General features: G+C 36.7%; 1 protein-coding gene across 4 annotated transcripts in view; it reads left to right on the forward strand.

The window, feature by feature from the left end:
- MACROD2 (mono-ADP ribosylhydrolase 2) overlaps positions 1–14698 on the forward strand; it is a 1970509-nt gene that overhangs the window by 1865692 nt on the left and 90119 nt on the right. For all 4 annotated transcript variants that reach the window (XM_080685397.1, XM_080685398.1, XM_080685399.1 and 1 more), the window contains exon 14: positions 10146–10223. In XM_080685397.1, coding sequence (XP_080541523.1) covers positions 10146–10223 — 78 coding nt within the window. The remainder of the gene's footprint in view (positions 1–10145; positions 10224–14698) is intronic.

Here is a 14698-nt window from a genome sequence, read left to right on the forward strand (position 1 = left end):
CCTTATAGTTAAACCCAGTCTAAATTAGTAGTAGATTAAAATAAAACTTTGCTAGAAATAGAAAATAGCACTTTTAATTTAATCTTAGTATACTTCTCAAGGTCCCCATAAACTAGCATTGTACAGTATTTTGTTTTAATTTTTTTCTCAGTTTATGAGGCAAAACATTGCCCTCATCATACAAATGCCTCTCTACACCCCATTTCCTGTAATGCCAGATACCACCTGATTTTTTTCACCACCAGGGTCATTCTTGAAAATGAAATTTACTGAACTTGTTTTATTGTGCATGACAAGGCTAGTCCCCTCTTTAACTTTCTCTACGTTTCTGTATCCAGTATCTTTCAATCTGTGTACAAGGTGCATGAGGGTGCTGTATATTTGAAATGCTCAAAAAGATGAGTATTTAAAAAATGGATCTAAAAGAATGCCATACTTCTTAAAATAATATTTGTCGAAAAAAAGAAAAATATTTTAGAAATGTTTAAAGTATATATATATATATATATATATATATATATACACACATTATGATTAAATAATGAACTTTTAACAACCATAAAGTAAGTGAGCCAAACTCTTTTGAATTATGCAAACATGACACATGTTGAGGTCACCTTAGTTGGTAGAAAAATCTGAGAGTGGAGAAATCATTTTAACAGCCTCATGAACTGGATCATTTATTTGAGAGGCAGCAAAAGCTCAAGCAGTTCTTCTAGACCAGTGGTTCTCAACCTTTCTAATGCTGCGACCCTTTAATACAGTTCCTCATGTTGTGGTGACCCCCAACCATAAAATTATTTTCGTTGCTACTTCATAACTGTAATTTTGCTACTGTTATGAATCATAATGTAAATATCTGTGTTTTCCAATGGTCGTAGGCAACCCTGCTAGCGGTTCTCAACCTGTGGGTCGCAATCCAGAGGTTGAGAACCGCTGCTGTAGAGTAGCTGTAGCCACTGCTGTAGAGCCTAAGACCATCGAAAAATACAGATATTTACCTTACGATTCATAACAGTAGCAAAATTACAGTTATGAAGTAGCAACGAAAATAACTTTATGGTTGGGGGTCACCACAACATGAGGAACTGTATTAAAGGGTCGCGGCATTAGGAAGGTTGAGAACCACTGCTCTAAGGGATGTTTAGAGCACATTCTGTGTTGTCTCCCTGAGGGGTGAGTGAGGAAACTGGAGTTTTTACCTTCTGGATCCTTTGGGGAGGTTTAGCTGACATGGATTATTCCTATTCTAGCTACTCTAGCTCTAGAGCTCTGAGATGGGAGCAGGCTGAGAAAAAGCAACAGAAAGGAGAGTGGAGTGAATCCAGTCTTGGGATACCCAGCACAACAACAATATAGGATTATTTAGAATGGCCAGAAATTGGATTCCATTGGAATGTCTGATGAAAGAGGCAACAGTAAAATACCTTGTGGTAGATCCACACAGTGAACCACTTGACAGCCATCCATATTATAGCATGTGGGAAAGGTGTAGAAAAACAAACAGAAAAAAGTGAACACAATCATTTTCATTTGGATGGGTTTGTGGATCCTTTCAGGGGGCGGGGCGGGGGGGGGGGGAGGAACAAATAGGTGCTAATGAGCAGTTATCCAGGTCTTTGAAGCTCATGTAAACTGAGTGACTCCCATAAAGAGCCCAAATGCTTATTTTAGTGTCCACACATGGCTCATCACTTGGGAAAAAAAGACAACTTTTCCTCCAAGAGGGTGAGTTATGGCTCATACCTTGAGGACTGTAGGGAACCACTGGCTCTCAGCAGCAAGAGGTCCTGGTATCTCAGCCACACTCTCTAAGCATCTGGCTGTAAACAACCTAAGACCAGGAGTTGAAGCATTTATAACTCAGGAAACAGACTCTGTCTTCTTCCTCAACTTGTCCATGAAATAAAATAACTGAGAAGTAGTTGCCAGGGGCTAGGTTGTAACCAGGCTCAGAGTTAGGAGCGAAAAAGCCCTCATCATTTCTTTGAAGAAGGTCCCCTTGGTAGTACAGTCACAAAAATTCAATAGCAGATGGAATTACACCAAAGTTTAAATAAAACACTTGTATTCTTCCACTTGATTTATAGATGAACATTTAATAAATTCCAAGTCAGTTTATATTTAAAACCATAGCTACTTTACATGTCTGTGACCTGGTCAGATTTTTTTTTTAATGATGTCAAAAGAGCCTGCAGTGGGAGGCTTAGCAAGGCAGAGGGAGGCAAGAAGAGAAAGGAAGCAGAAGGATGGAGTTCAAGGAGAACAGGTCACAGACAACCAAAACAAGAGCAGATTTGCCTTTGTTTACTTTGCCAAAGGGGAAAAATTAACTTGATGGAAAGGGTAATTAAGCATTTCTTTTTCCATCATGTTCCAGCCCAGCTTCATACCCAGCTGTTCTGTTTTACATGGTGATGATTCTTCATCGAATTGTGGAGTTAGAGATGACCAGTGTGGCACTGACGTCACATGGCACTACTTCTTCCACTGTTGACCTTTATTTTATAAGTAGGTAGTAAAAGTCTCAGAGTGAGAACTGTCCAACTGAGGTAGTTGGATAATGAGGGAAGCCTGAGAATGTTTACAGAGAAGTGTTGTTCTAAACAAAGATAATTTGAGCAGATTAGCATTGTACAGTATTTGAGATTATCTGCCTCACCACCCTCAGTTCCTAGGTGCAGAAACTGAGATTGTGTAAGGGGCATGGGTTGTCCTAGAGTTACAAAGCTTGTAGTTATAAATCTAGAATCCTAACCCCAAGCCAGTGTCCATCCCAACATGACTGATTTTCCTATTTGCTCATATTTTCAATAACAACATACAGATGAATATCACCTCCAATGTAAGCATGAGCTGGTTTACACAAATGTATCATTTGGAATTAAAAATATGTTTTGTTTTGTTTTTAGCAGAAACAAAGTTAGTAGTGCATGATGGTAGTTTTCCCAGCATCTTCTCAAAACTGTTAGTGCCTGGATTCAATAACTCTGGGAGTGATTGGCCGCCTTCTAATGGGGGTTAATGAGAGCATAATGAAGATAAATGACTGGCCATAGTTCATCAGGCCTCCCGATGCTCAAGGCAACGTCCTGTCTTGTAGACCCAGTTACTTTTCAGTTAAATATCATTTAGCCTTGTATATCCACCTTCAGGGGACCAAGCACAGTTCAGATCATGGCCATCTGAATACTCTGGGAATGCATTACAATACATGTTACCTATATAGAGGAATAGCCAACTGAAGAGGTTCAATGAAGCCAGAATCGGCTGTGGAAACTCTAGTTTATTGTAGATAAGCACACTTTTCAATGAAGAAAAAGCTATTTTATTCTAATTGCTTCCATAATAAGCCAGTCATTCAATGTGCAGGCCAGAATAAATTGCTTAGTATAATTGCATCAGTTTATAAGAATCAAAGGAAATCCAGGTTTCTGTGCAACTTTTACATCAAGCTAAGATACACGTGGGCGGGTGTTTACATGTTACAGAGTGAGAATGTTTTACATGTAGGTGTTTTATATAGGGTTTACTATTTTGTTCAGACCCATTAGAACTGTTTCACCAAAATGACCTCCTGCCACTACTCTAAATAGTCATCAGGAGCAACGTCTCCTATAGGTGGCTTTTGTACACCTCCTGGCTTGAAAATGTCTTCAAAGACAGTTAATCATCCATACAGGTTTTCACACTCTAGTAACCTCTGAATTTGATGCAAAGTCTTTCTTGTGAGTTGGCTTGTCTTCCTCATTTATTAAACACATCTCTTTATTTTTTGGCTATTTCTTCAAGCCAAATCTTCCTTAAAAATTCAAGAATAGCCATAACTGATGAATTAATGCAGTGGGCAAGTTGTATAGCTAGTTTCTTAAAATAGTCCTAAAAATCTTTTGTAAAATTGCAGTGTCATGGGCATTAGGGTATGATTGTCTGTAGTAATTTTTAAGCTTGTTGAGGTCATATGAGAATATTATGGAAGGTATTTCCTCCCAGAAAAATGAACATATGAATGAATATATGCACACATTTCTTCATATTATTTCTAAAGGGCTTGTGGACCTCCTAGAATCTATTCAGAGGTCCACTCCGATTAAGAAGTTTTCTGCTAAGGGAATGGACTTTTTTTGAAAGAAATAGCATTTATCTTTATTTATAGTTTAGATGTATTTATTAAAAATTCAATAGTTTCATCATTCATCATCATAGCTTAAATCTATACATGTACTATTCTGTGTAGATGTGTAATTGACTGCATTAAAAATAACCTACATTTTGGCCCTAGCTGGTTTAGCTCAGTGGATAGCATGTTGGCCTGAGGACTGAAGGGCCCCAGGTTCGATTCCAGTCAAGGGCACATGCCCGGGTTGTGGTCAATCCTCAGTAGGGGGCATGTGGGAGGCAGTCAATCAATGATTCTCTCATCATTGATGTTTCTATCTTTCTCTGCCTCTCCCTCTCTGAAATCAATAAAAATAAACTTACATTTTGGAATTTATGTGTGTGTTTTTTAAATTTTAATCTAGTTTAAATTTTCTTTTAAACTCTTTCAACTTTGTAAATGAGGATATTTTTTAAATTTATAAAAGTATTTATTTTTTATTTTTTTCATCTTAAAAGATAACCTACCCTGTTTTCCTGAAAATAAGACAGTGTCTTATATTAATTTTTGCCCCCAAAGACATGCTAGGTCTTATTTTCAGGGGATGTCTTATTTTTCCATGAAGAAGAATACGGTACACATTTATTGTTAAATGAAAATAAAGGAAATTTATTACCTGTATACGGTACGGTAGTACGGTAGTTGTCAACACAAACCAGACAAACTGTGAATCCTACAGTATCAAGAATTTACTCATTTATTCAATGACAATCATGTCATCATCTTCTGGAACATCATCATAACAATCCAATTCCTGAATTTCCTGGTGAATTTCTTGTGACTCCATTTCTTTCAGAATCAGTGGACCAAATCTCTCATGTTTAGCAATAGCACTGTCTTTAAATGAGTACTTCTTGTCAAGGTAGCCTGCTCACAGTGCATTTGCAATGCAACTGTCAGTGATTTTCTCCCATGAATTCTTCACCCAAGTCACAACTTCTTGCAGTTTAGGTTTCACAAAGTTTCCACACTGATTTCTCTCCATTCTATTTTCAATGTAGTCATTAATTTCCATGCGCAAATTGTCTTTGAATGGCTTGTTTATTGCAATATCCAGAGTCTGGAGATAGGCCGTCATTCCTGCGGGAATCATTATCTGATCTATTTTTCTTTCGTGAAGAAATGTCTTCATGTCTTTAGCACGATGAGTGCTGGCTGCATCCCAGACTAGCAGACCTCTTTGGCTCCCTCGCATAACAAGCGGCAGCATTAAATCGACCCACTTCCTTATAACTGCTTGTGTGGCCCAGGCTTTTTCAGTTTCAAGAATAAAAACGCCCAAAACACGTTCAATCTTTTCCTTCTTGCCCTTAGAAATGATTAAAGGTGGGATTTTAGTGCCATCCAGACGAATTGCCAAAATACAGGAAACACGTGCACTTTCGTAAGCAGTAGAGGGAATGTACGCTAAGGAGGCATCACCCTGTTCAATTGTTGTTTGAGATGATTGGCCCATAAACACTGCAGTTTCATCCATAGCAATCACGTTGGAAAGATTGTATTTAGAGAAGTCAGCATCATCAATAAAGGACTTGAATGCAAGTGCTCGCTTAATAACTTGAGTATCTTCCAACCTAAACAATGTTGTAGATCTTCTTAAAGACAGTTCACTTCACTGAAGGAAATTATCCAGCCAGTGTTGTGATGCTTTGAAGTCTTCGGGGGCTATGTCAAACTGTGGTGCCATTGCAAGGGCAAATTCTTGAATGTGAGCCCTATTCACAACCAAAGCCTTTGCTCTCCTGTCAACAACCCATTCACAGATCAGGTCTTCCAGCTCGGAAAATAATGGTTGCCGACCTGATCCACACTTTCGCTTTTTAGCATTTCCCTTGTCCACTCGTTCAATGAGGTTACCATACTCTGCTCGCCATTTTCGGACCAATCGGATACTCAACATCTTCTCTTTGCAGAAAGCAGTAAGATTTTGGCCGCAAGAGTCTTCCACGATTCCTTTCTTGTACTCCACGGAGTAGCTTTTTCTTTTTGTGCTCATTTCTAGGGGTAAAAAAAAAAGGAATTGGGGTATCAAGGTGGGGGGAGGGGGATCACTCAAAATGACACAGGGGGGATTTGAGGGGGGAATCAAAATGGCACAGGAGAATCAGAGGGGGGATTACCATTTTAGTAACCCCTTTTGATCCTCCTGTGTCATTTTGATTGCCCCCTCTGATCCTCCTGTGTCATTTTAAGTGATCCCCCTCCCCCCACCCCTGTGCCACTGAACACCTTCACCAGACATCCCCCCTACCCCTTTATCAGACATTTACCCCCTGGGGCCTGCCTGGGGACTGTCACTGGGCTTGCTGGGGCCTGCATCTGGGCTGGAGCAGGGTCTGCCACTGACTGAGAACCTTCAGTCATCATGAAGGTGGCCGCGAGCATCAGGTAGTGTCATCAGAGACAGACCAGCACTCACCACCTTCGCCGCGTCCCGTCCGCTCTAATCCTCCTGTTCTTCTACACGCATCTGCGAAAGTCTCCTCCTCTCTCCTGCCCCATGCTCACCGCTCACTCCGACCTCCTCTCCACCTCCACACAGCAGTGACGTCAGGACTCCACGTAACGTCACTTTTTGCTAGACGCCAGTCGGGGCGGCCCTAGCGACCAGTTTACGGTAAATTAATTTTCATTCTGAGACAGAGCCTGGAGCCTTATTTTCGGGGGATGCCTTATATTTCACTCAGAAGGAAACCTGTAAGTAGGTCTTATTTTTGGAGGATGTTTTATTTTTGGGGAAACACTGTAGCTTAAGAACTTTGACTTGACTATTGAATTTGATACTGCATTTGAAAAAATTACCTAATAGGATATTGGCCTTAAAGACTTTCAAAGTCAGAATCTAAATATAAATTTAATTCCAGTTCTCTGCTATTAAAATAACATAGACTGAGTCTCAGACTTAGGTAATAACTCTTACTTTTTTAAAACATTGTAACATGGTATTTTCTGGAATCAAGTAAAATGTGAAAGGAAATAATAATTAAAAAAAAAAAAAAAAAAACCTCATAGACACAGACAACAGTATGGTGATTACCAGAGGGAAAGAGGGTGGGGGAAAGTAGAAGAGAGTAAGGAGGTGATAAAAGATGATAAAAGGAGACTTAACTTGAGGTGGTGAACACACAATATTAATATACAGATGATGTATTATAGAATTGTACACCTAAAACTTATATAATTTTATTAACCAATGTCAACCCAATAAATTCAATACAAATAAGTAAAACTTGAAAAATTTGAACCCAATGTGATGCAAGAATTTAGTATATACAAATACATTTTCCATGGTCATTAATAGAACTTACATAGAAATCATAAGCCCTTTTAGTGACCATGGATACTGCATATATGTTCATTCTTTGTCATTATGAATACTAATTTTGTATACATGTACAGTGCAGATTTAATCACCTCCTAAGTAAAAAAGTGCCTCTGTTGTTTCAAACCTGCAAGCAAGTGTAATGTAATGGGACGACTTATTTAAAACATTGAGGATCTAAATTTAGCTGAGTTTTATGAGACTGGAAATTAATTTAAATAGCCTTTTTACTAGAGGAACCATAGTGGTAACAATATTCCATAGCCACCTGGTTAGCAGTGGATTCTGTCATGAGCTTATACTTGCTACCCTGCTTTGTTGCTGTACATACAGCATGTATGTGTATGTGGAAACATTTTTGGAGAATAGGCTCACATACAAGACAAAATGAACGTGGAGTCATGTTGATATGAATGAAATCCTTGGCATTACTTAAAGGTGTATATCTCTATACACATAGAATATACTCCAACATCATGTTTCTATGATGCATAGTCTTTCATATAATTTATTTCTGAAATTAGAATAGCTTCTTAGAATTGATAGTGTATTATAGTCCATTTGGTTGTATTTTTTTCTAATGCTACACACAAAAAATATTGCAAATAAGAATTGATGGAGTCTTGGATTCAATAAATTACATTGTATAGATTAGAGCACATAAGGTCAGAAGGTGCCTTAGCAATGTTACAGCAACTCCTTAAGGGAATTGAAATGTAAGGGTCAATTCATGTGCTAAAGACTCAGATTTTGGTGACAAAACAGGTACAGTCTACTGATTAGCTTTTCAAATACTTTGACCTATCATATGAGAATCATTAGATCATAAATTTGTAAAAACAATGTAAATCACTTTTAAGACATTTCTTTTGTAATATTTGATTTATGTAAATATTCATGTAAATTAAAAAGCATAATGAATTATTGAGAGTAAATTGTAACTATGAACAAAATGTACACAAGACCATATGTTGAATGATATATATAATTTTTATAAACAAATCTAAAACACTTTCAAAACTAAAATTTAGCCTAATCCATATAGTACCTAATAATAAGTACCTTTTTCAATTGTTCATTTTCAGTGTTAATGTGGGAAAAAAAAGTATTCAAAGGCTACTTTTTAAACCACATGTTAGATTCAAAATTAAGAAGGCATATTTTAATGGCAGCTGGTTTAAAACAATTTGACATGAGTGCAGTAACAGTTTGGAAAATGTGTCTATGCTTAGTTTTGATTCCAAATTTGGACTTTGAAACTTTTTGTCAGTCTCAGAAATAAATAAGAAGCTGTGCAGATAATTAAACATTTGCCTTAGGGGATTTATCTGCAGTTAATTAAAACCATACACTTTGGGTGGATACTTGCTTCACTGGTTATTAAATTTGAATCATATGTTAACTACCCAGTTTTCTCACTTGTCCATCAAATGTTTCTTGTGGAAGGTTCAAGAAACAAATTTTCTCATAATATTCCACGCTATGTTGTTTAAAGCTATCTCCTAGTTTGGGGAGGGATAGAGAAAAAGGGAAAAAAAAAAAAAAGATGATTTATTTTAGATTCCACCTAAATCAGCTCCGTTAGGGCTGAGCAATATGAGCTCAGGAGAGACCCCATTTGTAAGTTTTAGAGGTGCCATTCTACCATCCCCAGATTTCTTCATGGCCCTGTGCATACAAGATTAACCCATGATTTTCTATCTTTATCTTTGTATTACTACCCTTTTAGCTGCATGGAAAATATCCATTAGACTATACCCTCTATGAGGGCAGAAATTTGGTATTTTGTTTACCGTAGACTCCCCGGAATCAAGAACAGTGTCTGGCAAAGAACTGACCCTAAATAAAGATTTGTAGAATAAATGGAAGACCTATTTTCTATTTCCCTGCTGAACTACTCACATGTTCTTTATGGTGGTTTTTTAAGGAGCCTCCAGAGAGTTCTCAAACATCTAACAGGGGACACTTTCTAGCTTTGCAAGAGTCCACAGTCATTGGAAACCTTTTAGCCATCATCAAGTATATCATATGACCAAAAAAGAACATATGCTGATCGCAGGTTTAAATGTGCTATACAAGGGTGGGGATGAAATTGCCCAGAACAGGAGGTTTACATCCCCCCTTTGCATTGTTCTACTGGTACAGTTCCTGAGAAAGATGAAATTAATTGCCACTGGATTTCAAATGTCCACCTTTGGCTTTCTTACTGACTCAAGACCCCCATATATGAACAACTACAGTAATAGAAGCATTAAAATTATATATTCTTTTAATTTCTCTATTTTGCCTTCTTTTTATATTCTTTTGCACAATTCTCCTAAAACTTTCACTGATGTATAAAGCCTGCTTATATTTTCTTCTTTGTTGCTATATATATATATATATATATATATATATATATATCCCCAAAAACTCTACCATCTTTACTTTGCAAACTTTGTAGAATAAATGAAAGACCTATTTTCATTTATTCAGATATATCATGTAGTATTTCCAGAAAATTGTATTTATTGGTAAAAATATGTAAGTATTTTAATGGTATTTAAAAAATAATAAGTTCTATCCCCCAAATATAAATCTATCATATTAGTGCTGGAAGCTGCTCTCTTTTCTTTAATTTCATTAAAAATGCTGACTAGAGGTTTTATTTGTTTGCTGTGTCAGATTCTGCAAAAGATGACAATATTGCAAAAGACAGTGAAGTAACAGATCATTCAGTGTGTGACCAAGATCATCCCAATGGTAAGTTATGAGGTCCTTTTTCAAGTTGTTGTTGTTGTTTCTGCTGTAGAATATTACATTTTAGAAACTCGGATTTTAGTTTTCTGGAAAAAATGGAATCTGGTAGTATTTTATTAGAGCTGAATACCATATGATTAGTAGCGGCCACATTTAGAAGAGGCATTTGCTCTCCGTAATCCTCATCACTCATTACATTCGTGCAAGTCTGCCTTTATTTATTTCTTTTTACTGCCTGAACTCTACAGTCATTGAGTTTACAACTACTGATATTAGGATATAATATCAATGAGAATAAATGTGAGACATATAGAAAATAGATCCAGGATATTAGAGCTACATATCCTTGGGATACCAGGAAGTGAGACAGACCAAACAGAAATGAAAAATAACAAAAAAAGTTTTCTTAAAGCAAACCAGTTCCTCTATCCAAAACACAAAAGTACATATCATATTTATGGGGAAAGATAATGAAAACACAAAGGAGAACAGCAACCTACAAGGGCTCATGGAATTTATGGAGATCAATGATAAACAAAAGCTTTTGAAGCAAATGGGAAAGTCAAAATCAGATTAAAAACTAATCACCAAAATCAGATTACCCTTAGCTTTCTTCTTCCACAACTCTAAACAGTAGAAGAAAATGGAGTAACATTTCCAGAGCTCTAAATAACACAGTTTCTATATTTAGTGAAATTATTATTCATGCATGAAGTCAAGAGTAATATTTTCTCAGTAATATAAAGATTAAGAAAATATACCACCCAAGTATTCATTCTGAATAAACTAACAGAGGACTGTGCAAAAACAATAAATATAGAAAGAAAGGAAAACTTCAAGCTTGAGAAAGGTACAGTTAAGAATGACTGTATGATAAGAGACTCGTTATATGTATGAAACTGTTGCAGTAATTGTTTCAAATTAGTATCAAATATCTTATTCAAATGTTTGCTTTTACCTTTGAAAGTTATAGTATAGGGTTTTTTATAATGGCAAAGTTGGAGACACTTTGCTCTTAGTAATAAAACTTTAAATAAATTAGACCATTACTCCATTATTCTCACTGAAGACAACAAGACAACCTCAAAAATATATGTATATGTCTCAAGAGAGACAGAGACAGAGAAGCAAGAGTCTGTTTAAAGGCATCAGAGAGGGGAGCCCTCAAACTATGGCCCGAGGGCCACATGCGGCCCGCCGAGGACATTTATCCAGCCCGCCGGGTGCCGCTGTCTGTCCTGCTAGGCAGCTGACTCATCCCGGGCGCGCAGTGCGCATAGGAATTTGTTCATAGTTTATTTTTTAAACTATAGTCCGGCCCTCCAACGGTCTGAGGGACAGTGAACTGGTCCCCTGTTTAAAAAGTTTGAGGACCTCTGGAAGAGATAGAGCAGTGTCTGGCTGGCTTATAGGAGAAAATGGATATCCAAAGATGTAAGTTCAGAATTTGAAACTGTTTTTACCTTAAGGCATTTGCTAATTCTTCAAAAGCTATCTTGAGTCACATTGCTCAGAAATATAAGGGGCTCTGGTAAGCCCCCTGTTTCTTGGGTTGAAGCCCCAAAGATATGTACCCTAGCAGGAAGAATGAACTAGCAGTAGATCAGCCTTCAAAAGACTGCTGATCAGCTTTAAATCATCTCAATCCCTCAATTAAATTAAAACCAACCCAGATTGCTAGGTCCTCTGGGCACCTAAGAAAAGCAAATGTAAAATATTTACTAGATGAAAATTAGAGTGCTATAAGTTTTAAATAATTTTCATAAGCAATTTGCTAAATATAATGTTCAACACAAACATATAAGAAATAGCTAGAATAAATGAGAAAACAAGGTAATATGAAAATCAAACAGTTAAGAGTGGAGTGGCAAGCCACTAGGGCTGAAAATATTAGAGTTATAAACACAAATTATAAAACACAAAAGCTATGTATAAGGAAATAAAGACAAGATTGAAAAATTTATCTGAGAACTGGAAACTCAAAACAGAAAAAAAGAGGAAAAGTAAAGAAATCTAAAAGTAGAAGATGCCACAACTGGAATGAAGAATTCAATGAATGGATTTGTGGTCTAATATTAGCATATTAGATACAGATGAACGAAAAATTGTGAACTTGAAGTTATGTCACAAACAGTATATCCAAAAATATATATACAAAAGAGAAGCACAGAATGGCAAACACTACAGAAAAGGAAAAGACATGGAGGATAAAATGACAGTCTATCGCAGAAAATTTGGCAGAAGCAATATTTAAAGAAATTCTGGTGAGTTTTTTTTATAATGTTAAAGGATATCAAGCCATGTGTTTCAAAAGTCCTTTGAACTCCAAGCAAAATAAATTCACAACTAGGCCCATGATAGCATAACTATTGAAAATCAAAGATAAACAGAACATCCAAAAAGCAATCTTAAACAATTAGACAGCTGAGTTTTCAATAGATATGATGAAAATAAAAAGATAATGCAAGAGAAAATTGCTAATCAAGAATTCTAAACCCAGACAAACTGTATGTTTCAAGAATAAAAGGTTAATTAAGGATGTTTCAGACCAAAGAAGAAAAGTTCATCACTGGAGAAATTCTGGTGTTCTTATGGTACGATGATACCAATTCCAGTTAGGAGGTCAAAGATGAAGGAAGGAATTAAAGCAAGGTCAATGGTAACTATTAAATAAGTCTAAATGAATATTGATGGCACAAATCAATAATGATGATTATAATAATAGCAATGTATTGTGGGAGTTAAGATATAAAGTATAACTGAAAGATGAAAATTCAAAAAGATATATCACAAATTAAAATACACTACAATAATGGCATGTATTGGGATGAGGTAAATTAATTGTGCTGTTTTTCCAGGCATATCGGTATTGTGGAGAATAAAAACACCAATTAACATTAAAATGTAATGTCTCTATTATAACCTAAGTCAGGAAATGAGTTGAGTCCTGTGATGTCCCAGATAAATGCTGGGAGAGACTTCCTAGACCAAAATGCAGGGAGGAGGAATTCAGGCAGAGCCCGACAGACTCCTGAGTTGAGGAGATAGAGCTAAAATTCCTGGAAGGCCAAGGTATCTAGTATTTTCAGGGCTGAGTACTGGAGAAAGAGTTCCACAGAGGGAACTTTTTAGAGATCTACAAAGGGAATCCCTCAAGTCTTTGGCTGAGTACTGATCAGTGCATGCATGATTGTAAATTACCAGTGCATGCATGAGAGGCTGGATAAAGAACACTAAAGGACTTGAGAGCATGATATCTGAAGTTTCCAGAGGGCTGGGAGAAATGCCTGTTCCAGCCATATTGGAAAATGTAAAAATTCATGGAGGGCTTATTTCTTTATACATAGCTTTTGTGTTTTATAATTTGTGTTTATAACTCTATAACTTTGCCTCAGTAGTGGACCAAAACTAGCAATATATCAAGTGCTGCTCTTGTCCTCCCCTGATTCAGCTTAAAAGCAAGATTTGAAAAGTTCAAACTGTTTCTGAATAACTTAACTGATCCCAGAATGAAGCTCAAAAATATTTATAGAAATCTAAATATATCTCATACCCATCAGAGTAATAGACAAAATTACTGGGCATAAAAAAGTATTGCAAGACAAATCTCCATGCATCTCTTCCGTTTTGTACATTTTACAGAGGGTTATTGCCTTTGTTTGGCCAATCTTTTTCAGGATGGTTGTATAGTGAACAATCTTGGAAGACAGAAAACTGTCTCCCTCTGGAGCAAACAATAGGCTTGCTTACAGCCTTGGAAGATAAGAATAGTGTACCTACCCCAAGGGACAGACATGCTCACTGTCCATTACAAAATAGTCAAATTATCTAAGGTCAAGTGTCCTCTCCATAATACAACCCACGGAGTGTGCAAGTATCACTTGGTCACCCAATGGACATTGAGGCTCAGGAAACAAGTGCAAGTAGTCTGGCTACTGCTCTTGCTTTGAGTAAGTCATTCTTCATCTCTGGCCTCGGAGTCTGTCTTCTGTCAGCAGCCATGGAATTGTGACTAGCTAACTTATTAAGTGCAAGTGAGGTAAAATTTCAGACCCTTCCCAATTCTTGAAAAGAAGCAGAAAATTATGACCAATAGAAGAAATCAATTGATAGAAACAAATCCAAATGGCACAAATAGAGTAATAATATAAACGGTCATGTTGCAAAAATATTATTGTACAGGTATTCCACAACTTCCAAAAGATAATATAAGGATTTTCCATGTTAACTAGAAACATGGCAGATATAAAAATATCCAAATGGAATTTCTAGAGATTAAAAACAGTGGCTGAGATAAAAATCATACTTGATAGGAATTATTGCAGATTAGATACTGCAAAAGAAAAGATTAGTGAATTTGAAGCCATAGCACTAGAAACTATTCAAATTAAAACAGAGAATAGCCTGGCCCATGTGGCTCCTTGGTTGAGAATTGACCTATGAACTAGGAGGTCATGGTTTGATTCCAGTCAGGGCAC

Source organism: Plecotus auritus, assembly GCF_963455305.1.
Source record: "Plecotus auritus genome assembly, chromosome: 8".
Taxonomy (NCBI): Eukaryota; Metazoa; Chordata; class Mammalia; order Chiroptera; family Vespertilionidae; genus Plecotus; species Plecotus auritus.